Source organism: Neomonachus schauinslandi, chromosome 13 (assembly GCF_002201575.2).
Source record: "Neomonachus schauinslandi chromosome 13, ASM220157v2, whole genome shotgun sequence".
NCBI classification, from domain to species: Eukaryota; Metazoa; Chordata; class Mammalia; order Carnivora; family Phocidae; genus Neomonachus; species Neomonachus schauinslandi.
The window spans coordinates 72139199-72154092 of NC_058415.1; the positions used below are offsets into that span (position 1 = coordinate 72139199).

General features: G+C 38.1%; 1 protein-coding gene and 1 pseudogene across 1 annotated transcript in view; both read right to left on the bottom strand.

Annotated features, from left to right (window-relative positions):
- The window catches only part of SHOC1 (shortage in chiasmata 1), an 89774-nt gene that overhangs the window by 40830 nt on the left and 34050 nt on the right, over window positions 1-14894 (bottom strand). The window contains exons 11-12 of the mRNA XM_044920401.1: window positions 5529-5623; window positions 4571-4813 (exon numbers count right to left, since the gene is read on the bottom strand). Of these exons, the coding sequence (XP_044776336.1) occupies window positions 4571-4813; window positions 5529-5623 (338 nt within the window). The remainder of the gene's footprint in view (window positions 1-4570; window positions 4814-5528; window positions 5624-14894) is intronic.
- LOC110581422 lies at window positions 6911-8077 on the bottom strand (annotated as a pseudogene).

A 14894-nucleotide genomic window follows, 5' to 3' on the forward strand; every position in this document is an offset into this window, starting at 1 on the left:
AATCCACAGACCAGAAGAATATACTTGCAATACATACACTTGAAAAAGGACTGTATTCAATATATCCAAAGAACTCTTACAGCTTAATATTTAAAAAGAAAGCCTATTTAAAATTTGACAAAATATCTGAACAATACTTCACGTAAGATATGTACATGCTACAACATGGATGAATCTTGAAAACATTCTAAATGAAAGAAGCCAATCACAAAAGACCATATATTGTATGACTCCATTTATATGAAACATCCAGAGTCAACAAATCTATAGAGACAGAAAATAGATTAGTGGTTCCGCAGCTGGGGAAAATGGGGAGTGACTGCTAATGGGTACAGGATTTCTTTTGGGAGATGAGAAAAATGTTCTAAAATTGATTGTGGTGATGATTACAACTCTGTGAATATACTAAAACCATTGAATGGCATACTTTAAATGGATAAATTTATGGTATGTGAATTATATTTCAATAAAGCTATAATATATATGTATATTTTAAAGGTTTATTTATTTTAGAGAGAGAGTGCATGTGCAAGTAGGGGGAGGGGCAAAGGGAGAGAATATTCAAGCAGACTCCCTGCTGAGATTGGAGCCAGCTCCTGGGGCTCGATCTCATGACCCATGAGATCATGACCTGAGTTGAAGCCAAGAGTCAGACACTTAACTGACTGAGCCACCCAAGTGCCCCTATAATATATTTTTTAAAGGAAGATATACAAATGGCCAATGACCATGTAAAATGATGTTCACCATCATTAGTCATCAGGAAAATACAAATTAAAACCAAACTGAGATACCACAACACACCCATTGGAATGCTAAAATTAAAGACTGTCAATACCAACTGTTGACAAGGATATAGAGTAACTGGAACTCTTACACATTGCTAGTGTGAATGCACAATGGTGCAACCACTTTGGAAAACAATTTAGTAGTTTCTTTTTTTTTTTTTAAAGATTTTATTTATTTATTTGACAGAGAGAGAGAGAGAGACAGCAAGAGAGGGAACACAAGCAGGGGGAGTGGGAGAGGGAGAAGCAGGCTTCCCGTGGAGCAGGGAGCCCGACATGGGGCTCGATCCCAAGACCCTGGGATCATGACCTGAGCTGAAGGCAGACGCTTAACGACTGAGCCACCCAGGCGCCCCATCTTTCTTTTTTTTTTTAAGATTTTATTTATTTATTTGAGAGAAAGAGAGAGACAGAGATAGCGACAGAGATAATGAGAGAGAGCACAAGCTCTCGGAGCTCCTTCCCAGAGAGGGAGAAGCAGGCTCCCCATTGAGCAGGGAGTCTGATGCAGGGCTTGATCCCAGGACTCTGGGATCATAACCTGAGCTGAAGGCAGACACTTAACTGACTGAGCCACCAAGGCACCCCTTTAGTAGTTTCTTATGAAGTTAAATATATACCTACCATAAGACTCAGTAATTGTATTCATAGATATTCAATCAAGAGAAATGATAACATATGTCCACAAAAAAACTTCTAGAAGTTTTTTTCCTAATAGTAAAAATCTGAGAAATACATCCAGGAGAGTTGATAAGCAAACTGGGGTACATCCATATGAAAAATTCCTCAGTAATAAGAAATGAACTAGTCGTACACATAACATCATAAATGAATCTCAAAAGTGTTATGCTGAGTGGAAGAAGTCAGACACAAAATAGTTACTATATGATTCCATAAATGAAATTCTAGAACAAGGGACACTAATACATAGTGACAGAAAGTACACATGGGTCTGAGCTGGGATCAGGGGTGAAGGTTAGACGAAGAGAGGAATGTAATGACTACAGAGTATAAAGGGGCACAGGAAACATTTTGGTGATAGAAATATTCTATATCCTTGGATAAAGAAGAGGTGGTGTATATATAAATACACACACACACACACACACACACAACGGAATATTACACAGCTATCAAAAAATGAAATCTTGCCATTTGCAATGACACGGATGGAACTAGAGGGTATTATGCTAAGCAAAATAAGTCAATCAGAGAAAGACAATTATCATATGATCTCACTGATATGTGGAATTTAAGAAACAAAACAGGTATCATAGGGGAAGAGAGGAAAAAAATAAAACAAGACAAAACCAGAGAGGGGGACAAACCATAAGAGACTCTTAATCATAGGAAACAAACTGAGGGTTGCTGGAGAGGAGGGTGGGTGGAGGGATGGGGTGGCTGGGTGATGGACATTAAGGAGGGCATGTGATGTAATGAACACGGGGTGTTATATAAGACTGATGAATCACAGACCTGTACCTCTGAAACTAATAATACATTATATATTAATTAATTGAATTTAAATAAAAACATGTAAAACAAGAAATATTCTGTATCTTAATTGTGGTGGGTTGTTTCATTGGTATGCACATTTGTCAAAATGCATAAAACTGTACAGTTAGAATGGGTGCATTTTATTATATGTAACTTATACCTTATAACGTTTGAGAAAATCTTAAATGTCTATAGGGCCAGAGAAATAAGGTATGTAAATGAATGAACTATATTGCCAGTGCTTAAAGGCACCTGGGTGGCTCAGCTGGTTAAGCGACTGCCTTCGGCTCAGGTCCTGGAATCGAGTCCCACATCGGGCCTCCCTTGCTCTGCGGGGAGCCTGCTTCTCCCTCTCCCTCTGCCTGCCATTCTCCCTGCCTGTGCTCTCTCTCTGTCAAATAAATAAATAAAATCTTTAAAAAAATATTGCCAATGCTTAAATCATAATCTTGAGGAAGATAAATTTTGAATTTTTTCTTCCAAATGCAGTCTGTAATTTTGATTTTGCTTTTATTAGAGATATTGGTTTAAGAAACATTTTACTTTCCTTCTAACTATACTAAATGTAAGACAAAAGTGCAAGAGTAATGCTAAGTGCCAACTAACACCTGGAGTCAATTTATGAGGGCTGGGAACTATGGTGAACTGGAGGTGGGGAGCTATTAACGGCCTGTCTAAAGTGGTGAGCTGCTATTGGTTCCAACCAATTGTTGCCATATAAGAGTATGGGTCTGGTTTTTGGAATTTTTAAAGACAATCTCAAAATACAGATCCTTTATCTGCAACTCTCCAAACTGTAAATGTTGGTAACTAATTAAAACACTATATGGGTCAATAATATATGGGCTGACTAGGATCAGAGGCTACCAATTCGAAACCTCTGAGATATTTTCTAGAGACATCCTGGTATGTTTAGCAAGCAAATATGAACTGTTTATTATTTCCCTTTTCTGATTATTTTCTTCTACTTCTCTCTGTTTAATCACCCGTATCCTGATAACTTGGCAATGAGCTCCTGATATAGTTCTTGCTTTTTATTTATTTTTGTTTTCTTTTCAGTTATTGCTTTTTAAACTTCATAATTAAACTATCATCATAACTCTGTTGGATGTCAAGGTGAATTATATGTTTTAACTTCAAAATAGTTACATACCATAATAAAGACTTTACATAGTCTTATAGATATAATACATTATTCTGGATATTTGAAGACCCCATAAAATCTTCCTTTCCCTTTTCTTTGTCTAGCAATCTGACTTAATCTCTTTTAAAATTCTTCTGAGTACCCACCTGGGCCTTAGGACAGATAGACTGGTGTACAGATTCTGAAGGTCCTGGATTATTATCACAGCATGGGAATTATGCACAAATGTGAAGCCCCATAATGTCATGATTGATCATGAGCACAGAAAGCTACGACTAATAGACTGGGGTTTGGCTGAGTTTTACCCTCCTGGCCAAGAATATAATGTCAGAGTTTCTTCCTGATACTTCAAAGGTCTGTCTTTGAAACATCTCTTGCTGATAACAATTCTTGCCCCACTTCCTATCCCCTTAAAGCAGTCTCCCAACACACACAATAATATCTAAAATGCATTTTTAAATATATTTACTTACTCTATAATAAACTAAAAGTGAACTTTCCCAACTTCTTTAAGATCTAAAGCTGTTGCACAAACTGATTTAAAAACAATCCGTATATACTTCAAAAATGTGTAATTCAGACTATGTTCCATTTATTATAATGGCATATGTAACAACCAAAATAACTCAAAATATAGATACTCAAAAGACATTTTGCTGCCTTAAATTGTATAAGTAAAAAATGTTTACTGAGTAAACTCTTTGGAAACAAAGGAAGATTATCTATTGTTAAAGAGAGGTTATTAGATATTATTGAACACCCAGAGTTCACCTGTCAGATAGAAAAATAACAGTGCTGCTTTGAGTCTAGTCTGATATTAATAAACACTGGGCTAGCAATTAATCATTTATAAAAAGAAAGTCACTTTAATTGAAAATGGCTAGAAATTTTAAAAACTGAGACTATAGAATTTTAGGACAACAAAGGATTTTAAGATGAGCTAGTCAAACTTCCTCATTTTTTTTCAAGGAAGAAAATGGGACTTAATGGAGCTCAAAGTCATAAATTCTGGCAGAGCCAGGGCTAATACTGAATGCTGGAATTTCGTTTCATTTTCCCAATCACCTGGTAGAAAGCCAGTATCTAACATTTTCTCATTCTGAAAAATTCACACAAGTGATATTTACTATTGCGTACTTACATTCTAACTGAAGCACTTTTGTTGGCAAAAATATCTCCATTTTAGTATCATCAGAAGATAGATCATCATGACACAAATATGTATTCAGATGTTCCAAAGTTTCTGCCTCTTTCAGATTTAGTCCTCCTTTTCCCCACCACTCTGTGCTTACAGGATTAACTACAAGACTTTCTTCTTCAATAGAAAATATCTTTTTCAAATCCATAACTGAATATTGACTGTTGGGCTCTTCACTTCTTGGCACTTAAAAAACAATAACAAACCAAAAACAAATAGAAGCAGTTCATAGGGTAAAAGAAAACACAATAAATAGAACCACACTGAAAATTCCTTATGAAACAGATTTTCACACATTGGTAAAGAAGTGAAACTTGAAGTTATATAGCTAGTATTTTGTCTTCAAGATGGTAATACTTGTAAAAGTCCAGAATATTATAGCAATAGAAGTCACATAAGGGATTTATTTCAATCTCTGGAAATATCATAAAGTTAAAATTATTCTAATATTTACTAGGAAATAGAACCATTATTTTGTTGAACATTTTAGTAATTACTAAATTAATACATTTGATAACATTTTAAAGAATTAAAGTAAGATTTACTAAATTTGAAATTCTATTTTGTTATAGTGAACCTAAACTAGAAGATATATTTGACCAGATTTTATGATGACTATCATCTTAGATACTGTGGCACAGAGCTTTCCACCTCATTACTTTTAATCTAAATAATAACAAATCATAATGTATGGAGGAACTGAAGTAGCACAACTACTTTTATCTGCATTATAAGCATCAACCCAAAATTAAGATGAAAAATTCTGAAATCCTAATTTTGGAACTGTGTATTTATGACAGTAACAATAATAAAAAAATAATAAAGCTGACAATGCATTTCTACTAATTATACCTTCTCACCTTTACTTTTTGTTTAGCGTTTAAAATCAATTAATCTTTACCTGTAAGCAAAAATGGTTTCAATGAGCTTCTGCAGCTTTCTAACTGCCACACCGTCCAGTTTTTGTTAGCTGATTCTTCAGCAGTAAGCAAACTACTGAAAAAGAAGAGTTAAAGCCTAATATATTAATAATATTGAGACTTTTTGTATAATAAAATTTTATTTTTTCTTCTTTTTTTAAAATTTAAATTCAATTAGCCAACAAATAGTAGTATATCATTAGTTTTTTTTTTTTTTTTTTTTCAGGGCTGTAACAAGAGAGTTTATAGTTTTCCCACAATTACAGGTCTACCATTTCAGTTTCACTGGAGATAGAGGCTCTGCTCCTACCTCTCAGATACATTTACAAGACTGAGGGACAGGTCTTCTCACTGGATGGCATGTAAAGGAAGAGGAAGAAAGGAAGAAAAGAAGGCAGAAAGCTTAAGATGAAACTCAGGGTGGCCACATCTTCCATTAGCTCTTAAAGAGTTGCTAGCATGAAACCCATATAGACAATGTTTTTCTTTTGTAAAAAGCAGTAAGTTAAGCCCAGTAACTAACTGAATTCAAAATGGCCAAGTCAAAGAAAACTGAAAAAGACTTTTCCTCCCCCTCCCACCAGCTATAGAGCACATGGAGAGATGAAAGGGGAGAGGACCAAGGTAAGGAGCCTGGGAGGGAAGGTATTATAATCTTAAACTGAACTGAAACTAAAAGTAGAAGTGAGTTGGATTTAGGGTTAGGTCAATAAGACATGATTCATACTGAACAGAAGTTTTCAGGACCTGTCTGCACTTTGGGTAGATTTTCAGCATCTCAATGAAACTAAGACATATTTCCACGAGATTGACCAGGACAACCCCACTGAAGCACTTGGAGTAAAGTGAGAAAAGTGACAAGCAGTACACTGCTCTTTTAGCTTGGGCCCTCCCTTCCTCCTTCCTTCCCACCTCCCTTGAAGAACCTACATTTCTGTAATCTCTGGAGAAGAGCATGAGATATAAACCCCCCATAGTGTGGGATGGTCGGGGAGCAATGGTGGACATGAGAAGATATCTCCACCCAAATGCAGCAGCCGGGATTGAGGCTGGTTCATCTTTGTCCTTTAGCGATGAGAAACTGAATTTGAAAGGGGGAAAGATGTTGTCCGTGAAGTATTCCACCTACAGGTAATTTTTCAGGGAATCCCAAGTTATGAAAAGTTCGAGTTAAAAAAAAAAAAGAAAATCAGCATATTATAATTTTTTTTTTTTTTATGACTGAACTACTGCAAATCCACAAGCAACGGTTCAGACACGGTGCTTCTGAAGTATTTCACCCCTCCCCGCCAGGTGCAAGCTGCATCAAGGAAAGTGAGGACTCCCCCACCTCTGCTTAGGCATCAAGAGACAGAAGGGGTCATTACTGCTGAGCACCAGCAGCAGCTGGAATAGGCATCCCAAGGGGGCTGACAGCAGCAATCACTGGTGAGCCTGCCGGAGGTCCAAGGGGTGAAGGCGTTGGCACTGAAGAAATCCCTGACATCATATTGGTGCTGCGGACAGGTGTACTGCCCCCCAGCATGCTAGACGAGCCCATTAGAGCCTGGTCCTTCACAACAGTATAGAAATAGGGGTGCTCCATGGCCTCTCTTACGGTAAGCCATGACTGGTGGTCGTATCGCAGCAGCTTGTCCAAGAAATCCAAGGCCTCAGGGCTGACAAAGTGCTGGTTTTCCCTGTGGACAAAGTGTTCCCATCGCTTACGGGAGTGTCTGCCCAAGATATCGTTGAAACGTTTATCTAATTCAATGTTATATTTGTCAATATAGTCATATAAATCTTCTGTCCCCAGAACCTTGGCTGTCCTCACCAACTGATAATTATCATGGCCATGGAAAAATGGCTCCTTCCGGAAGATCATACTTGCCAGCATACAACCCAAGCTCCACATAGCCAAACTATAATCGTACATCTGATAGTCTACAAGTAGCTCAGGACCTTTGAAGTATCGGGAAGAAACTCTGACATTATATTCTTGGCCAGGAGGGTAAAACTCAGCCAAACCCCAGTCTATTAGTCGTAGCTTTCTGTGCTCATGATCAATCATGACATTATGGGGCTTCACATTTGTGCATAATTCCCATGCTGTGATAATAATCCAGGACCTTCAGAATCTCACATACGTAAAATAGAATATCATAGTCTGTTAACGTCTGGTACAATTGCTTGAAGTCTGTGTTGTTTACGTGTTCAAAAACCAAGGCAGGGGTTCGTGACACAGGGTCTTTTACAGTGTCTGCCAGTGTGATGATATTGGGACCGCCTCATAAATTCTCCAAAATTTTATTTCACGCTTGATTTTCTTCTTCTTTACTGGCTTGAGAATTTTAACAACTTTGTCATTATTTGTGATGTTGATGGCTTCAAATACTTCACTGTATTTACCCCGGCCTAATTTTCGAAGCAGCTGGTAGTCATCTTGATTACCCCACTCCACCACGTGTGACTCATAATTCTAGTACTCTCGGGGTCTGTGCATATTAACATCTGTGTAAACTCTGGCCCTGCTTGGTACGGGTCCCGACATGTCTGACAGGTTGGTGAACGAAGGTGGACTTGATATTTGGAGATCTGGTGGTCACTGTGTTCGGAAGCAGCTGGGGGTAAGACCTTGTTTCAGAACTGTTTTCTTTAAACTGTGGTGGAAGCAGCAGCGGTGGCTCTCCCCTCTCCTCACACAGACAATATGGCGGTGGCGGAGGAGGAGACACAGCTTGGCTGCCTGCCACAGGGACCAGAGCAAGGCTGCAGCCGCCCATCATCAGTTTTTGATGTAGTGTTCAGTGATTCATTAGTTGCGTATAACACCCAGTGCTCATCACACCATGTAATAAAATTTTATTTTAAGAAAATTATTTTTCTAAGTATTTTTTTACACTCAAAAGCAAGTGAAAAATTTACTCTATAAATGCTAAACTGAAGTAGAGTTTCATAGACCAAATTTCATATACTTACTTTTCCTCCCTTTGGAAGTTTTGGCAATTTGTTAGCCTCTTTAATTGCTCCTGCTTGCCTATACCTTAACTCCTACCTCTATCTCCCTCAATGAAACCTGGAGCCAAAGGAGGCTGACTTAGGAGGGTTTTAGCACTTCCTTCCATGAAGTGTGGCAGCACCAACCCTATAAGCCACCCAAATTAAAAATATAATTTAAGTAAAATTACTGTACTTTCCATACAAGACAGTAGCTTTAACACAATTTTTTTCCAAAATTGCTGTCCCCAAGTCCATCCTAAACAAATTCTGGAGCCTCTGCTGGTTGAGGATCAGAATTATGAAAAAGTCCTGTCTGCTCTACCTTCTTAGGAAGGTAAAAGTTTAGTGCTAAAGTTTAGTTCAGGTGCTTCAATCTTGGTGGGTGTGTGAATGAGTGATGTATGTCTGTTTGCATGTTTTGGGGTGCTAGGAAGAGAAAGGAAGATGCATGACAATTAGTGTAAATCACAGCTTATCAGTAGCTATGAAGTTACTAGCCTTGGTAGGGAAGATAACATTAATCCTCAAACCCCTTAATCTATGCCCCCAAACCTCTCACTCCAAGGCAAGAATTGATTGTGTTGTTTCTCTGTTCATATGGAACAAATGTGAGCATGCTAATTATAAGTACTGCTAGTTGAGTTGACAGTCCTGGGCCGCAGAAAGCTGTTTTATGTCTAAGCTATCCAATTTACCTACATAATCCAAAATCTAGGATGAGATGACAAACTGTGAGATTCTAGATAATTCTTGAACCTTACCAAGATCTCTGACAACCAGACACCTCAGATTATAGGCAATTACTTTAAAGCAAAAGGAAAGCAAGCCAAGTCCAACAGAAGGCCATAATATAAACAAATATTCTCACTCTTTTTTTTTATTCTTATGTTAATCCCCATACATTACATCATTAGTTTTAGATGAAGTGTTCCATGATTCATTGTTTGTGCATAACACCCAGTGCTCCATGCAGAATGTGCCCTCCTCAATACCCACCACCAGGCTAACCCATCCTCCCATACCCCTCCCCTCTAGAACCCTCAGTTTGTTTTTCAGAGTCCATCATCTCTCATGCTTCGTCTACCCCTCCGATTTCCCCCCGCTTCATTCTTCCCGCTACCTTCTTCTTCTTCTTTTTTTTCTTTCTTAACATATATTGCATTATTTGTTTCAGAGGTACAGATCTGAGATTCAACAGTCTTGCACAATTCACAGCACTTACCAGAGCACATACCCTCCCCAGTGTCTATCACTCAGTCACCCCATCCCTCCCACCCCACCCCCCACTCCAGCAACAAATATTCTCACTCTTAATGGAACTTTCTGAAGACATGTCTGAATTTGATATATTGTTTGGTCATATATAAAAATATGTTCACAATTCAGTAACCAGTATGGAAATAAAGTCCGGTGTTACACAGACTTTTCTTTTTAGCACCATAAAATCTAGCACAGGGTTTGACATGTGGTAAGCACCCAAAATACTTGTTAACTGGATATATTTCCAGCCAAAATGTTGTATTCTGAAATAAAAGTAATTGGGGCCATAAAAGCAAATTAAGAGTACAGTAACATTACACATTATTTTCCCCTTCTGTTGTTTTTTTATTTTAACACTTTTTTCTTTGTTTTTAGATTCACAGATGAGGTGAAAACCCATTTTTAGAATAGGAATTTTAAGGTTTTTTTATATTCATAAACCAAATGGAAGTGATTTACCTCTTGCTAATCAATATAGCAGTGATGAAATGACCTCTTTAAGTTGTTTCAAATGGCCCCAGAACCTTTGGCTAATTTTAAAAAGTCTTTTTTGTTCTAACTTAGGCAAATCATAATACATAGATAAGATTTAAATTTCATAAATTCTAATTAGTTGAGTTTCAATAAGTAGATACGTAACTTGTGTGATTAACAGGAATTTTTGATAGTTAAGTAAATGCTTTTACTATCAGATTGAAATTCAAGATTGTACTAATTTCTGCTAGTTTCTCTTTCTGATTGTCAATCTGCCTTAACAGATGAATTAGGGTATGTGGAGTAAAAGAGCACTAAAAACGACAGTACAGGTCCTGCAAATAAACATCTGCACCTCAGCAAAGGGACTAAAAGTATTTAAACAAATTAGAAGTAGGTTCTGTACTTGTTCCATGAGATTTTTTAGAGTTCATATCTGATATGGGCAGTTCTGGTTCATGGTAGAGTTTTGTATATCACAGATTTATCCCCCAAATGACACAATTCTTTGCCAGAAGATAAAGGTAATTGGGGCTCTCAATACCAGGCTCCTCCATCGTGTGCTGTGACACCTTCCTGAGACCATTAATAGAAACCTGAGCAGTTAGTGATGAGTTGTTCCAGTTGCTCCCAAATACGCAATAGAAGTCTCCTTTGACAGATTAGTCAATCATAGCTAAAAACTCAAAACTCAGTACTCAGCTCCCAAAGCATCCATTCTGGGAACAATTCATTAGAGACTTGTAGACTTTCCTGTAATTTTCCTGATAATGTATTATTTTAGGACACATTTAGTTTCAGGACTACAGTGAAGAAGAAAGAGGCTGTACTGGTTATGCTCCTAGTTTTGTAACTGGTGTAAGAGCAGGGAAATGGAGTGACAATTCCAGGATAGCAGACTAATCTAACTTAGAACACATTAAGTTACATGTATGCCACATGATAAAAGATAGCAACCAAAGCTATCTCAGACTTCACTGGAGGGCAAAGATGCTGGGCCATTAAGCTATACAATTTTGGCTCAAACTAGAATACAATGATCCAGCCCTGCAGTGTCAATTCTGAGATTACAGACCATTCTGTGCAATAACAATGGGGTATTGAGCAGATTTGTGGATCAATACTTGGTTCTACATGTCTAGTTCCCCAACACCAATACCACATCGACAGAGGTAAACAAGGTCAGTGGATGTCCTCTGTTAGAGATAGGATGTGATCCCTAGTACTCCTAGGAAAGTAATTTGATAGATAAATCTATTGATGGACCCCTATCCACACTGCCCTGTGATCCTTGGCTATTCCTGGTCAGAGAGCTATGACAATCTTTTAGAAGACCTCATAACAACCCTGAAAGGTATATACTATTAATATCCCAATATTACAGATAAGGCAACTGAGGCACAGGGCAATTAAGGTCCAAGCTGGTAAGTGATACAGCCGGGAAGTCTGGCTGTAGTTCAGGGCTCTTAACTACTTATTATGGGCTAAATTCCAATCATATCGAAACCCTAACTTGCAGTGCCTCAGAATGTGACTGTATTTGGATATAGGGCCTTTAAAGAGGTAATTAAGTTAAAATGGGGTGGTTAAGATGGGTGCTAATCCAATATGCACAGGACATTGGGACACAGACATGCATGGAGGATTGTAAGAAGAGAAAGGTAGATGGGGTGCCTGGGTGGCTCAGCTGGTTAAGAGGCTGACTCTAGCTCAGGTCATGATCTTGGGATCCTGGGATGGGCCCTGCTTCAGTCCCCACGTTGGGCTCCATGCTTAGCAGGGAGTCTGTTTCTCTCTCTCCCTCTGCCCCTCCCCCTGCTCATGCTCTCTTTCTCTCTCTCAAATAAATAAATAAAATCAGAGATAGTCCAAGATGGTGAAGGAGTAGGAGACCTTAGTTTCATCTGGTCCCAGGAATTCAGCTAGATAGCTATCAAATCATCCTGAACACCTGCAAACTCAAGCAGAGAGCTAAGAAAAGAAAAGCTACAAATCTACAAATAGAAAAGTGACCACTTTCTGCAAGGTAGGAGGTGCAGAGAAGTGAATCCGAGGTGATATATGGGGAAGATAAACTGCAAGGGGAGGAAGCCTCCATAAGCCGGCACTGGAAAGTGATATAGCAGTGGAATGCAAAATCAGCACTTTTAGATGTCTGCTCTGGTGAGGGACTTCCCTGCCTGAAAGGTGCTCAGGTGGTGAGGTGGGGGTGGAATCCTAGGTGGGACAGTGTGGTCTCAGGATCCCTGGGGTCACAGGAAGACTGGAGATGCCTGAGTGCAGAAGAGCTCCCAGGCATCAGAGCAGGAAAGCCAGATGCAATCAGCGAGCCCAGAAGTGGGCTCTCAGCTCAGGGTTGCCATATACCATGAACCACCACCCGGTTGGGCTCAGCAAGCAGCGGAACCATAGCGAGACCCCTTCTTTCTCTCCTGGCTTAGAGACTCGAAATGGGGTTGCATGCCTCAGATAGAAATGCTTGGTCACAGGCTGGGTGAGCACTACGTGTGGATGGAGACCAGGGAGACAGGAGTGATTGACTGCTTTTCTCTGAGGGCACTCTGAGGGGGTTTTGGCTCTGGGGCTGGAGATTGGGAGGCTGCCATTTTCATTCTCATCCTCTAAAGTGGCACAGAAAACCTTCAGGGAACAAAAGCCACATAGAGCAATCTGGAGCAGCTTGCTTAGCCTGGCCCCCAGTGCAATTCCACCCAGGGCAAAGACACCTGAGATTCAGTGCAACAGAACCCTCCCCCAGAAGATCAGCAAGAACATCTGGCTAAGACTAAGTTTACCAATCATACAGAACTGCAAAACTCCAGCACTAAGGGATAATAGTATATAGAATTCATGGTTTTTTTCCCCATGATTCTTTAGTCTTTCAATGTTAAATTTTTTCTCTTTCTTTTTTCAACCAATTTTTTATTTTATCAACTCTTTTAAAAATATTTTTTAATTTTCATTTTTACAGTTACATTCTATACTTTCATTGGATTTAATTTTATTTTTGTATAAGTTATTCTTTCTTTACAATTTTGGGATGCAGTTTCTTCTAACAAATAGACCATAATACACCCAGAATCTAGTGTATGGCTCTGTTCTTTTCACCTGTCTGATCATATTCTCTCTTTTTTCTTCTTCTTTTTTTTGTTGAAGTCTTTTTAAATTTTCATCTTTACAGTTATATTCTATCCTCTCAATGTATTTGATTTTATTTTTGTATATATATAAGTTTTTCTTTCTTTACAATTTTAGGATGTAGTTTCTTTTAACAAACTGACCAAAATACACTCAGGATATATTGTATTGCTCTGTTCTGTTCACCTGTTTATATTCCTTCTTTTTTTTTCTTCTTTTATCTTTTAATTTTCATTTTTACAGTTAAATTCTATCCTTTCATTGTATTTAATTTTATTTTTGTACATATATAAGTTTTTCTTTCTTTACAGTTTTGGGATGGAATTTCTTCTAACAAACAGACCAAAATACACCCAGAATCTAGTGTATGGCTCTGTTCTCTTCACCTGTCTGATCATATTCTCTCTTTTTTCTTCTTCTTCTTTTTTTTGGTTAAAGTCTTTTTAAATTTTCATCTTTACAGTTATATTCTATCCTTTCAATGTATTTGATTTTATTTTTGTACATATATATAAGTTTTTCTTTCTTTACAATTTTGGGATCTAATTTTCTGACAAACAGACCAAAACAAACACAGGATCCAGTGTATTGCTCTGTTCTGTTCACCTGTCTGATTATAGTCTCTCTCTCTTTTTTTAATTTTAATTTTTTTCTTGGTTTCAGTTGATTTGCTTAGTGTATATTTGTCTGGGGTCATTATTGCCATTTTAGTATTTTGTTCTCTCGTTCATTTATTCTTCTCTGGACAGAATGACAAGATGGAAAAACTCACCTCAAAAAAGAGAACAAGAGAGTACTGACTGCCAGGGACCTAATCACTATGGACACAAGTGAGATGTTGGAACTAGAGTTCAGAATAACGATACTAGCTGGCTTGAAAAAAGCACAGAAGACAGTAGGGAATCCCTTTCTGGAGAAATAAAAGAACTAAAATCTAATCAAGTTGAAATCAAAAGGCTATTAATGAATGCAACCAAAAATGGAGGCTCTAACTGCTAGGATAAATGAGGCAAAAGAGAGAATTAGTGATATAGAAGACAACATGATGGAGAATAAAGAAGCAGAGAAAAAGAGAGATAAACAACTACTAGATCACAAGGGGAGAATCTGAGAGATAAGTGATACCATAAAGCAAAACAATATTAGAATAATTGGGATCCCAGAAGAAGAGGAAAGAGAGAAGGGGGGAAAGTATATTGGAGCAAATTATAGCAGAGAACTTCCCTAATCTGGGGAAGGAAATAGGCATTCAAGTCGAGGAGGCAGGAGAACCCCCCTCAAAATCAATAGAAATAAGTCAACACCCCGACATATAATAGTGAAACTCGCAAATCTCACAAAGAGAAAATCCTGAAAGCAGCTGGGGACAAGAGGTCTGTAACCTACAAGAGTACAAACATTAGACTGGCAGCAGACCTAGCCACAGAGACCTGGCAGGCCAGAAAGGACTGGCATGATATATTCAGGGTGCTAAATGAGAAAAATATGCAGCCAAG